Source organism: Rhopalosiphum padi, chromosome 3, assembly GCF_020882245.1.
Source record: "Rhopalosiphum padi isolate XX-2018 chromosome 3, ASM2088224v1, whole genome shotgun sequence".
Lineage (NCBI taxonomy): Eukaryota > Metazoa > Arthropoda > Insecta > Hemiptera > Aphididae > Rhopalosiphum > Rhopalosiphum padi.
In genome coordinates, this window is record NC_083599.1 from 37,594,432 (window position 1) to 37,608,607 (window position 14,176).

Consider the following 14,176-nt stretch of genomic DNA (forward strand, 5'->3'; position numbering starts at 1 on the left):
CATTATTTGATATTTTGAACTTATAGAATAGTTTTATATACTAAAGTACTCTTATAAAAAATATTAAAATTCAATATTACCTTTGTTATGTTTGCTTGTGATTTAGATCGTTCATTGGTGATATTACGAACATTGGCTGATCTTAAAGATGGGCGATTTCTCGGAGGAAATTGTAAGTTGAGTACTCCAGGTAGTGCTTTTGTCGAAGTCAATGAAACTGTTAATAATTAAACATATTCATTTTTTTCAACAATAGTACATCATGATTATATAAGTTTAAATTTAAACAAATAATTAAGCTTTTCTTATCATATTACTAAAATATTGTTTAAATATTTAGACCAGGCGTGCCCAACTTTTTTCAACTTGTAGACCACATTTGAAATTTATATTTATACTGCGAGCTGTATATACTTCACGGTTTTTTTTGTTAATTTTGATAAAATGTACAATAGATATATTAGGAGTTAGGACCTAATATTTAAATCATTAGGACATTAGGTATCTCTATTATTTAATAAGGTAAATAAGTTAATTAAATTAGTTAATAATAAGGTAAGCTTATTAAAATACAATTTTTTATAAACTATAAATTATAAATATTATTATATTTTTATTTTTTTACTCCTTTACAAATTTCTAATTTTTATAAAATGATCGCGGGTTGAGCACGCTTGATTTAGACAATAACAAATTAATAATATTGAGTTTATGTGGATTATTTGTACCTATTAAATGTCAACTATTACGTTATGTGTTCATGGTGAAATATATAACTTTTAATACATGTTCTATTTAAATAAAGGAATACTACTATTGTTATTTCAATAACTATATAAGTTATATTTATAATTTTACTAACCGCTAGAATTTCTATATTCATCTGTGTCTATATCTGGACTCATTGTGTTATCTTTAAATATGTCATGTTTGATTATATTTGAAAACGCATTGAAAGTAGCTTGTAGTGCTGGTTCAATACCAAAACCACCTGCACTGCTGGTACTGCTTCGACGGCGGCGAGTATGCATGCCTACCGATTTTGATTTTCCTTTTGAGGAGATTCCATCAACTGGATCATATCCATAACACTTTGTAGTATCTAGACTTAAATTGAACTGAAATAAAAATGTATAAAAAAACATATATATAATACTTAAAAGATAATATTAATTGTTATTTCAATAGATATTTGATAAATATTATTAATATTTTTTATTTCCACACGTTTTTCTATCCTAAAAATATGATATATATTATTTGTTATGATTAACTAACACTATCTGAGTTTTTAGGACTAAAACTTATCAAAAGTTTATTACGTTTGTTAAATAAATTAAAATAGTTATATTCCTTGTACATGTCGTGAGAGATGAATTTTTTTAAAAACAACCAATGATCACTTTTACATTAATAGTCTTAAGTTATTTGTGATTGAAATAAAGATAAAATAAAGCCAATAAAGGTAAAAGGTTGATTAGAGTATGCACTTTGCACTAAAAATTTAAAAATATGCGCGTATTCATGCACTTATTAGTATTAAGATATATACAATATGCTAAATTAAATTTCAATTAGGTAAGAAATGGTTTAAATATATTTTTACCGTGGTCGTATATTATAAACTTAAATCTGGCCGTCATCTAGAATAACTTAACCTTAATTTAAGAAGTTCATGAGTAGATTTTATTTACAAATAATATATTGTATAATATACAATAAATATAATCAAAAAGTGATTATCGATTATTAAAACGGTTTTATTTTTGGTTACTTAATACTTAAGATACATAATATATTCAATTGTGTGTAGAAATAAGTTATTATAAGAATCTCAATTATTTTTTAAATACTTGCGCAGTTGATTCTGCTTAAAATGGAAACTTTAGGAAATTAGAACCATATTCGAGTATCTGTTTAATTGGTTGCCCATATTAAACGAAATTAGTTAATATAGATATTAGATACATGATATATGTAATGTTTTATAAATTATAATATTGGTAAAAAAATTAAAATGTGCGTAATAACCAATATTAGAATATTATAAGGAAATAATTTTCCAAAGAATAATTTAAATTTGTTGCTCACCCTTTTAAACTAATGTATACAAACAATATTTAAATTACATGCTATTCTGTTCCCCTGGTATTAATATTCTAAAATCATATTTAAAAAAATAATAATGTTATTGTTACGTACCCGTTTCCTTCGGGTGCTGGCATTTGTGTCCGTGGACGAGGCTCGACTCCTCGTAGTCCTTGGCGGAAACGGATCTTGTCCTGACATCGATGTTATGCTTGAGCTATTTCGAGGGTAAAGTGGCGTAGTGACCAGGCGATTAGCGAGCAACCGGACCAAGATCACGGGGTCCACGGTACTGGCGGCGCATGCCACGAAAGTCTGCACAAACAGTGATGAACGTACATCTGTTGGATACTTCTTTTCGATCGTCCGTTGATCTGATGCCAAAACAGTATACAAAAATTAACGTAAAACTACCAAATAAGCATAAGCAACATTATATGTTGTACACACTATCATTTGTGCAACAACTAAAACTAAAATGCTGCATAAAAATAATATCTGTATATAAATCCGATGACTATATTATTATTATTATTATTATTATTATATTACACAATATTCAAGCGGTACCCACTATTATACGTTGTGACACGTTTGTCTGTGAGTTCGTACGATTTATTAGTGATTAAATAAAAACAAATAATACAAAATATGATTTACCACAAAGCGTGTAAATATAATATAATCCGAAATACTCATGTTTAGTTTTACTGGTGTTTATCGACATAAATGTAATTATTTTTACATACCATTATTTTGTAGGAGACTATACGATTTTCCATTCAGTGCCCAATGCAAAGTGAAAACTTCAGATGGTGTAGCAGACTGATTCAATGATTGCTAAAAATTATTTTTTCAAGCAATAGTTAAATATTTGTAATCTCAATATATTTAATTTTTACATTTTATTTTCTATTTTAATATTCGCTTCTATATTGTTTAATTTTACATTAAACGATATTTAAAATCATTTTTTCTTAGTAGCTAATCTAAATTAAATGTTGTTAAAAATCCTTTGTAACAAATTGTTTTATGTTTCAGTTATTATAATATTAAATCAACATAATTTTTATTGGTTATAAAAAAGTATATACTTTTTGAAAATTATATAAATATATTATGATACTTAACACTATTAGGTTTTTATTGATATATAATTTTAATTTCTAAAACTTTTGCTTTGCATAATTATGAGTGAATCAAAAATAAATTTATAATAGTTGAAATTAGAAATTATCAAAAAACAATTTACTCTATACCTATTATTTATGTATTTTATAGTTACACTCTAAATATTAAATTTTCTTAAAATACATGAATATAATAATCAAACCATTGATTTACCTCTATCTCTTTCAACACGTTGATAATTGCAGTTTCTATTGATACACCCAATAACTTAGATTGATCTGAGTTCAATACAAAACTAGGAGTTAAGGACGTCACAGAAATGTAGTTGTCTTCGTATGTTTTCGTTATTGGTGGATTTGGTTGTATATCTGCCAAAATAAAATACATTTTTAATATAATACTAAATATATTTGTTCTACGTAGCTATATTTAAAAAAACTAATACTTAATAAAAGTCAAAAAATGTCAAAATAACAATAAGTATCAATTATTTTATAAGATTGAAATGTTAAATAAGTACATGAAAATTCGATAAGAAAATATATTCCTAGTTGGATATATTTAATTTCAGTATATTTGTAATGAAAATATCATAGTTTAAAACCAAAAACCGACAAATTTAGAATACATAATAAATAACATTGTAGGTAATTTAAAAAATAAAATTATTTAAGTTTTCAATTTAAAATATTTTCATTAAAAAAATATTAACTATTTACGGTTTTTGCATTATTATAAATAGATAATAATATATAACGTATAAAAATGTTAAAAATAAATTATATATTATATATTATTATATATTTTTTTACAGAAATTATAATACTGAATCATAATATTTGTGAAAATCATTTCTTTAGTAATTTTAACTTTACACAAATATATGTTCATGTATAAGTTTTTAAAATTTAAAATTGTATAAGTGAAAGTAAAATAATATTATACATGTACCTAGATAAAAGAACTATAACATTCTTTGTTAACATTTTATGCAAATAATGTGACACAATAAACAGAATTTAATCTAAATAAAATCCAGTGGAAATAGTTTTCTATATAACAAAAATCTATGTTGTTAAAATTGAGTAAGTACATTGAAAATGTCATCAATTGTTTCTGAACTTTTCTGAACTCTTATACACTTCTTCTACTCTAAATTAAAGTTTCACTAATCTAACAAAAATCATTACCTTCGCATTAAAACAAATATACATGACATTTAGTATGCCGCTTGTTATGTTTAAACATAAATATTTAATTAAATGCAGTTTTAAATTAGTAACCAAGAAAGAAATTTATTAACTATTAAAATTTTAAATTTTAAAGTATATAGTGTAATACAATAATAATAAATAATTAAATGCTTGAAATAATAATATCTAAGTAATATTATCAAAAATATATTACAGAATTTTCATTTAAAATTATTCCACTAAAATTCAATTCAACTTAAATTGTATTACATATAATTTTGTTATAATTACCCTTTTGATAAATTTTTCAAATGATGGATATTTTTTTTTATCATTTGAGTTTTGTAAACAAGTATTAATCACGCTAAAAAAAAAGGTTAATACTTCGTTTTTCTTATAACTATAAAAGTAAATAATTTTTATCATAAATTATTTTCCACGATTAATTTTCATTTTTTATAAAAAAAAATATATTAAATTTGTGTTATTCGAGAACTAGTCAAACCGATTTGTAAAATAGCATTGTAATATTTAATATTAATGTCATCTCCGATAACACCATTCACCATTTAGTATATTGGATTTAGTTCTCGGCTTACTTAGTACATAGTATTATACAGATAAACTGATTTTCTTGAATAACATTAAAAAAAAAATCGAATAAACAGGACGTGATGAAATATAAAATAATTAAACTGATTATTAAAAACGTTTTAAAATACCGTTAAAAAATAACAATCATCCGCTATAAATCTAATTAAAAAATAAAATCTCAATGTTTTTATAGACAAATAAACATAGGATAAACTATCCACGAAATTTATATTTAATATAATATACGGACTTAACATAAAAAAGGGGGAATATTATTTCACTATCATTTGTGTCATAACCTCAGTATATGACTCAAGTTCCATATTATCTTTCACCATACATACGAAATTAAAAACATACAACTTTCAAGTATTCTGATATCTATGAAAATAATATCAAAGATATATATAAGCAATAATTATTCAAAAATCCTTAAACAAAACTTTTGTGTTATAATTTATTCAATATGAGAAGTTCATATTTTATTTGAGCTTTGTAGAATGACATCAGTTAAGTATGTTGACTATTTCAAAATATATATTCCAAAATAACACTAAGGAAGTAAGGAAATGTTTTTGAAGAAACGTTTGATATTTTAATTGGGCGAGATGCTTTAATATTCATGCATTCAATTTTTAAAGCAGTGGTTAATTTATCAAAGCATTTGACAAACTATAATGTTTAATAAAATAATAAGTAAAATCAAATTTTGTCGGAATTTATATTTAGATTGTTAGGATCTTGTCGAAAAAAACAAAACTATTTAAGAGATTAATGTGTAAATTAAAATTATTTAGTGTAGATAAAAATTATTGATTTATTTTTAATATTTTAATAATAATATAAAAAAAATATATAAATACATAACTGTTGATAACTAATGGCGAATGGTGGATTAAAAGTGAGTTCAAACAAAATTCAAACATGTACTATTTAGAATAGTATATTATAGTATTATACATTAACTAAAAATTATGCATGTAATCTTTATACAGAATTTAATTATGGTTAATTCATTTTAAGTACTTTTTGGCTACTGATATTAATACATATTTACATTTTTACCTTTAAGTGATTTTATTTAAAAAATATAAAAACATAAAAATTAGGTATAATATTATGTGTAATAAATATTGATGCCAAAACTTGTTTACTAATATTACCTAGTATTAATGAACATTGCAAAATAATAATAGTAATACACATATCATCATAAACTTTTACTTAAATATAACAATGAATCTTATGGTAAAAAAATCGTGTTGGTGTAAAGTTTTATTTAACTTATATAAATATTATATTTCCCATCATAATAATGTATTTATTAATAAGTTAAGTTTATAATTTTTGATTGATGGTAGAAATATAAATCCAAAAGAAAATGTATTTTTCCCTATTTTATGAAATACATGAACATATAGGAATAACATGCACCCTAGCCTTAAAATGTATAGATTGATATTTAAAAACATAAACGTTAACATCATTGAATTATAGATTTTATGAAATTTATATTAGTATTATTGTCAAATATTTTAAGAAGACGTATTTCATGCGTCAAAAAATCAAATACTAATAATAACTTAAGTATTGATTATTTAAATATCTCTTACCTTGATACATGTCAAAAATTGAAATATTGATTCTGTATGAAAATCCTAAGTAAACCAATACTTTGGCCGCATGATGTTTCACGTAGCGGCCGTATTTGTCACTATGGTTCGTATAATACCATTCATCAGATGGTAGTAGTAATTGATTCAAAACGTTTGGAATTTCACGATCTATTAGCTCTCGGTGATGTTTGGTGTTCAGTGCAATGGATGCTACAATTTGCAACACCAACACGAGCAATTGCTGAAAATTTTAATTTCACTAAATGAATAAACTATTTAGTATAGATTAAAGGTACTATGCATGTGATAGTACTGTATGTCTATATATTATATCCCATGTTTTGCCGAGTACATTAAGTAAAATAATAATGTCTATAATCGGTTATTATAGGTTATATAAATTAAAAGTATGTAGTAAATTTAATGATAGAGCACCAGCTATTTCTAATTATTTTATTAGGTATGTGAGTGGTTTTTAGAGCTTGGAACCGAAATTAAAAATATCGCTATTTGAACCGAAACCTTTTGAAAATATAGGAACTGGAGTCTTTTCGAAACTCTTTTTCGATTTTCATATAGGAACCAAACCGGAATCGGTTTCAATATTTGTTGGTATAGAATTTTTTGGGTTTTTCGATTAAAATTGTATTAAGTTATTTTATATATTTAGGTAATAATAATTGATTAATTAAATTTGGCTTATATTTTAAATGTATACCTATATTTATAATTTTCTATTTCTATAAGCTATAACAGTTTCAGGAAACAATAATATATGAACAGTATATGACAGCCTATAAATAATAAGTATTTGTTCGTATCCCATCAGTTACTAGTTAGTCAAAACCCATTGTGAAAATTAAATACGCATGTATATGTTTTAATAAACGATCATAAATGCGCAACCGTATACGCTTTAATCAGATTTTAACAAATGTTTTATACATTTATATATATACAATTGTTAATAATTACTTTTTGAGTTCCATTAACTCACATTTAGGCAGCTATAATTTGGATTTAAAATTGTTTTTATTTTTTTACATACATAAGTCTTATGGCTGGGGGTAATTCTGATTTTTGTGACATGGAGAGTATTACTATAATGTCACGAACATAACTGGCTCTACTATCCACCCCCCTCCCCAAAAAAAAAAAGATGAAAAAAACATAAAAATACGGAGAACTGTTTATTCAGTAGCTATTAGATAAATACATATATCGATGTATCTACATGCAGCGAAGATATTCGTTAGGTTTTTTTATACTTGATTTTTTTTTTTAGCTTTAAAAATAAGATACTTATAAATGCTGGTATTTAATATATTTACCGGTTCCGGGATCTAAGCTTTAATCTAAAAATCGGTTACAACATTATTTTTTTTTAATAGAAGCGAATTATAACAGAACCCGAAATGATCATTGAGCTTTCAAGTCTTGGTTGTAAGTGTGCAGTGAAAACACAAAAATACTGATGGTTTATGATAAGTGCTTAAGATCTACAATGATAAATAATATTAGATTTAGATTTCAAAATGTTAATTTAGGTTACAATTTGCTCTTGTTTTTAAAAATGTAAAAAAATATATTTTAAATATAAAAAAAAGAAATTAAATAGCTGTATTTTTATTATAATACGAAAATGGTCTGAAAATGTAATTAAAAAAATAACAATAAAAGATAAATATATTTTTAAAGAGGTAATTAGAATATTAATATTAATTTGGAATAAATACTAAAATAGTAAAATTACTAGTATTTTGTTTGTAAAAGGGTGGATCAACGGAAAGTGTAAGCGCTTAATGTTTAAACGGTATATTTTAACGTGGTTTCACTCAAGGTCCTATTGCTTTTATTAATGTCATGTTTTCCTTAACTTAAGATGGTGATTTTTTTTTTAGAGAAGTTTATTTTTTCTGGTGATAATATAATGAATTTAAGTTTTTTTTATATATAATTTATAGGAAAGAAAAATATCTAGCAAATATAAACGCCTAGGTGTAGCATTAAAATATTAATTATTTAAAAAAATACTATTATTTATTAATACTATTAATTTATTCTATGACAACAATAAATATTTTATACTTTTCATCATTGATCATCGGTTTTTAATTTATATTTGTTTTAAAAGAATTGAAAATATTATTTGTATTGCTGAGAACTATTAAACGCACTGTTCTTATTTCATTTTATATATTCAAATCTATATTGAAAATTTAAACAGTAAAATATTATATAAGTACCTACAGCCTGTTGTATAATATTCCGAGAAACTTAAATACAACCAACAAGATCCACGAAGAGCAATATATTATTACGATGGTTATAAGAGCATGCTCGATAAACAATGGTTTACATTTTGAATAATAAAATGTATGAGATAAATGTAAACTATAAAAATATATTTTAAAAATAAAAAATGATGTGGGTATTTTTAGTTTTAACAACGACGTTGTCATTTTCAGCTATTGTACCACAGCTTAACATTTCCTCGCCAAATACACCTTCCTTATAGGTAACTAGGTAAATATATAGTTTTAGTTTACCGATGATGTAATTTATATATAATATCATAACATTAAGTAAATCCTTTTTTCATTTGTAAAAAAAATAATATAATATTATGAACGTGTAAGTGTTATATGTCAAGACAACTTTTTTTTATTTATTACCATTTTATAAGTTTTTTTAATATTTTAAAATTATTCTTAATAAATATTTATAGATATTTAAATATAAAAACCTTGTATATAAAACAATAATGACTCTTAGAAATGAAATATTATTTATCTTTCTTCGCATAATTTTTATTTTATATTAAAATTTGAATTATTTTAACAAATATAAAATTATTTAACAGTATTTTTACATTAAGTTGATTATAAATAGATATGATTAACTAAAATTTTGAATCTTAGACTCAGTAATACAAATAGGACACTATTTCTTCTTATTATTTTTTTTATTTATCTATCACGATTATTTGATTTATGAATATTGTATTGTAATATAGATTTACAACGTTTATCCACACATATTTTTTATCACGTGTATTAATCATTATAATATTTAATTAATTAAAAAAAAAAAAATAATAATAATAATAGTTTAATTGTTAAATGTAAACAATAATTTTATAATTTTTTATTTTATATTATTTATGTATACACCCACATTTTAATATAACATTAATGTTATATAAAATAAAAAGTAATGAATATTTTATACATTTTTACTAAAAAAAAAAACTTAAAAGCTTAAAGTTGAATATTTTTTTAAATAACTTTAAAGGAGGTCTGCCACTGTTTAAATTTAACAAGGAATGCATTCAATAAACAGAAATATAATATTTTTTTAATTTTTATAGTTAGTGCATTAAATTATCATAATTATTTGTATAAATACCAAGATGTATTTAAAACGATTTAATTTTTTAAAACACGTCATTATAATATTATCAGCTAACCTAGCCTATTCTATATTTGAGTTGGAATAAATAAACTTAATTCAAATAGTAGTTTATAGTATATTATTAGTGTTATCTACGTTAAATTTAATTATTATTTTAATTTCTTTATGTTATTTTTATTTCTATACCTAATAAATATATTTTACGTAATACAAAGTTTTACTACGTAGGTACCTACTACTTTAAGTTAAGCTTCATACGCGTTGTTTGCATAAATAGATCGAGGCTATATAAGAAGTATTTTATTTCATCTCAAATTTTAAACTTGTTCTTCTTCTTGAACAACTTTGTAAAATCAATTTTCATATTATAAGTCTGTAATTAACGTATTTATTACTAAACTCACTAGACTTATCCCCATAAAAACTTTTTAAGTTATAATGAATAAAACATTAAAAATAAAATAAACCCTAAGTTAAACTTGATGAAACATTATGTAGTTATTGTTATTCAACTGTTTAAAAACATTATACATAATACTATAACAGTATATATATATATAATGTACATATATAGATTGCGCTTCACTTACAGATTTTAACTGATTGTCATAGCTCTTACTTAATATTGTACATACCCATTACCCATTACTCCCTACATAATATTTCAGCACAGAGCAATATTTAATGTACTGACCGGATCGTTGGTTGATTCCAACGAGGCAGCCAATATTTTCAGTTGTGGTTCTTTCACGAGCTCACTTTTTACATCATCATTTAGTGACATGAATAGCAATGTTCGAGCGCTCAATATCTGCAAGCAATGATAACTGCATTGACTGGATCTAAACCACAGTAAGTACGTTATCAATTATATACTATAATGTTATTTTATAATCTTTATTATTAATTTAAATGTAAATTATATTTGAAATGGAATTAACTACGAGATATTACGATGAGTATTTGCTGTACGAACCTATGGCTCGGAGGACACAAACGTTTACTCCCGATCACTCTTTTGTATAGAGTTAGAGAATTGTGCAATACGTTGATAATCGATAAGACGTGCACATTGGATAAAATTCCTGAAATAATAACAATGATCTACGTTGTATTTTATTCATAACTGCAAATAGGACAGCCATTTTATTGAAATTCAAATATTGGTACCTACCAATCACGCTTTCGCTGGTATTCTTATTCGTTTTAGAATTTCCAGTTTTATTGTTGAATGCCTGATCTCCGATGAAATAACGCCACATAGATGTGAATTTCTTATTGGGACCACCCGGTTTAGTTCTATCATCACCAATACTCGAATCGTCTTTACTCGATTTATACTTATTCATCCTAAGAACAAAACATTTACAAACAAATATATTTAGAAATTTCAATACATGTGAATAATAAATATAATTAACAATATAACAATATAGATTTTTTGAATTATATTGTTCTTCCAATTAATTTAATTTTTAAAAGTATTGTTTATATTTTTTTTATTTATTCACGATGTAGACCTTAACAAGCTTAACAAAACACATTGCAATTTAACCATAAAATATATTTAAATATAAAAATATACGTTTGGGGTAAAAGCAAAATAAACATCTGTTATATTTCTCATTCGAGTCGGTATAACTGGGACATCAAAATGACACTTTTAAGCAGTATTATATTGTTTTTACTTCTTTTTTTTTTTGCTCGTCAGGTTTATTTGAGAACAAAACACAGAATATATAAGTGAATAACGCTCATACAAAACAATAAACGATCTGGTAAAAATAAATACAAATTAGATTTTTATCTTACAAAGTACTCAAGAAATTTTATAGAAATGATTTGTTTTATGAAGAATTAATTATTCATTCCAATTCTATAAATAGTTAATTAAAAACTATACCCGTATATAAAACAGTAAACCTATATTGATACTATTATTAATTATTATTTACATTAATTGGCAAACGTCAATCGTGTAATACACTCAGCAGTACTACTACACCAGTATACCACTGTCCACTAGTAATTTAAAAACACGATGACAACAGACATAATAGAATAAAATAATACATAAAAACGTATAGTGCGTATTATATTATAATACAACTACCGGGAATTTATCATTGGCGATATGGGATGAATTGGATATTTTTAAATTCAGTCTAAGATCAATAAATTACAGCTTTTTAAGTGAAAAGAATTATATATTGTTTTTAAACTATAAGGTCTAATATAATATAATAATCTAGGTATGAATTATTTTAGTTTTTAAAAATTTTGAGACACTAACGTGATGTAAAGTTAATACTCGACCGAATTTACATTTGCTCGATAACTTACTCACTTTAAAATGTGGTAAAAAAGTGTTTTAATGTTATTAGTTTATTGTATTAAAGTAGTTGCTTAATACAATTTATGCCTACTAATATTAGTAATACCTAATAGTTTTCGAATAAGAGTTGAGACTTATGATAAATACTTCATGTTTAAACAAAAGTAAATTGTTTTTGATTTCAAAGTAGCTCAAAATATTATCTAATTTTAATTATTTATTCATTTTGTTTAATGAGTATAATACTATAGACTTTTGTATTTAATATTATTATACTAATGTATTTATAATATCCAGTTATATTTTATTTATCAAACATAAAGTCATTTGGGAACAGCGTGACTTATAATAGGAGTGATATAAACGACATTTCGGTCCTGAAACGTTTACTTGTATTGGGAGCCCCAGATCATACACAAAAATATTATGGAACTCGGTTATATCTATTTGACACCAGGTTAACGTTACATCAGTCGTTGTACTTAATTATAATATTATATTTTATTGAACAGATGAGTTTGACACGGTTGAACATTGTGACCGTCATATTATTATCTTTGACAGCACACCCCTTTTTTCCAACGTGACATAAGGTCATGTGAAAGGAACCTATACTATTTTGTCAGTTTATCGGATGATTACCTATTTATGACACTCATCAACTAAACACAACCTACCTATGGCAATGTCGACTAACATAAGGATATACATATTTTGCAATCCATTTGTGCACACTATATACATCAATATACATTCGTTGGGTATTTTTATATTCTTAATATAATTTTTCACTTTTGAACCGTGATTGTGGCAGGTAGTTGTACAATAACTTGTCCTTTTTTAATTTATTAAATGTACTAATTTATTTTAATTAAGGTACTGTGTCAAATCAAGTGCGTGTTGTTATAGCATTACAGCATTAGGGTGCTCGATGTAGCAATTTCTGAGTCCCATAATGGGGCACCGTGGCTTGTGGTTCAAAGTGCCTAATACCAATGATGCATTTTTAATTGTACTATTTATTATGTTAATAATTTTACAATTGAATACATATTAATAAAATACTTGTGATAATAAAATAAGGTAGGTATAAAAAGTAAATGTCAAAAGTCAAATTTTGATTGTTTACTAGTTGCATTACAAAAATAAATATGAAAAAATGTCTAATCTGAATTATGGGCCGGGTCTTTCGAATTTTATATCCATGTAGTGGACTGAGTTTTTTGTGGCTCAATTAATATTTACCATTTTATGATGTTTCTATCATGTATCCATACATGTAATAACTGTTATTTGTGTTCAAAATAACATCAGTCAACAATCATTATATAGGTTTATATAATATTATTATATTAATAAATAATTGTTCATCAATTTAAAATAGGTCTATCCTATAATAAACCTTATTATACGATATTATATTCTATATAAACAAAATATTTCCAACATTTAAACTTCATAACGAGCATTCAGTGAGGCCTGCTATCTTTTTGAAGATAAATACAATAATATAAATAAGATAATTGTATAAAAAAAATGTTAATTGTATTTTTGTTCAATATCGAAAAAATTGATTCTTTATTAAAATTTCGATATTTCTGAGCATAAACCTAATTTTTCGTCAACAGATGAGAAAAATAAAAATATTTAAATACCTATAAAAAGATTATATTAAATTAAGTCAAATATATTAATATTTGTTTCATGTAGTAACAAAAGCTAATATAAATATTTGGTTAATATTTTAAGTTTCTATAGTTATTTATTTTAGAAATACAGCAAATAAACTATTTCGATTATGTCAA

General features: G+C 24.0%; 1 protein-coding gene across 1 annotated transcript in view; it reads right to left on the reverse strand.

Moving 5' to 3' along the window:
* Nucleotides 1-14,176, reverse strand: part of LOC132924526 (uncharacterized) — a 285,094-nt gene that overhangs the window by 55,949 nt on the left and 214,969 nt on the right. Inside the window, exons 14-22 of the mRNA XM_060988891.1 lie at nucleotides 11,211-11,386; nucleotides 11,013-11,121; nucleotides 10,731-10,878; nucleotides 6,620-6,863; nucleotides 3,433-3,587; nucleotides 2,838-2,928; nucleotides 2,203-2,462; nucleotides 863-1,118; nucleotides 81-217 (exon numbers count right to left, since the gene is read on the reverse strand). Of these exons, the coding sequence (XP_060844874.1) occupies nucleotides 81-217; nucleotides 863-1,118; nucleotides 2,203-2,462; nucleotides 2,838-2,928; nucleotides 3,433-3,587; nucleotides 6,620-6,863; nucleotides 10,731-10,878; nucleotides 11,013-11,121; nucleotides 11,211-11,386 (1,576 nt within the window). The remainder of the gene's footprint in view (nucleotides 1-80; nucleotides 218-862; nucleotides 1,119-2,202; nucleotides 2,463-2,837; nucleotides 2,929-3,432; nucleotides 3,588-6,619; nucleotides 6,864-10,730; nucleotides 10,879-11,012; nucleotides 11,122-11,210; nucleotides 11,387-14,176) is intronic.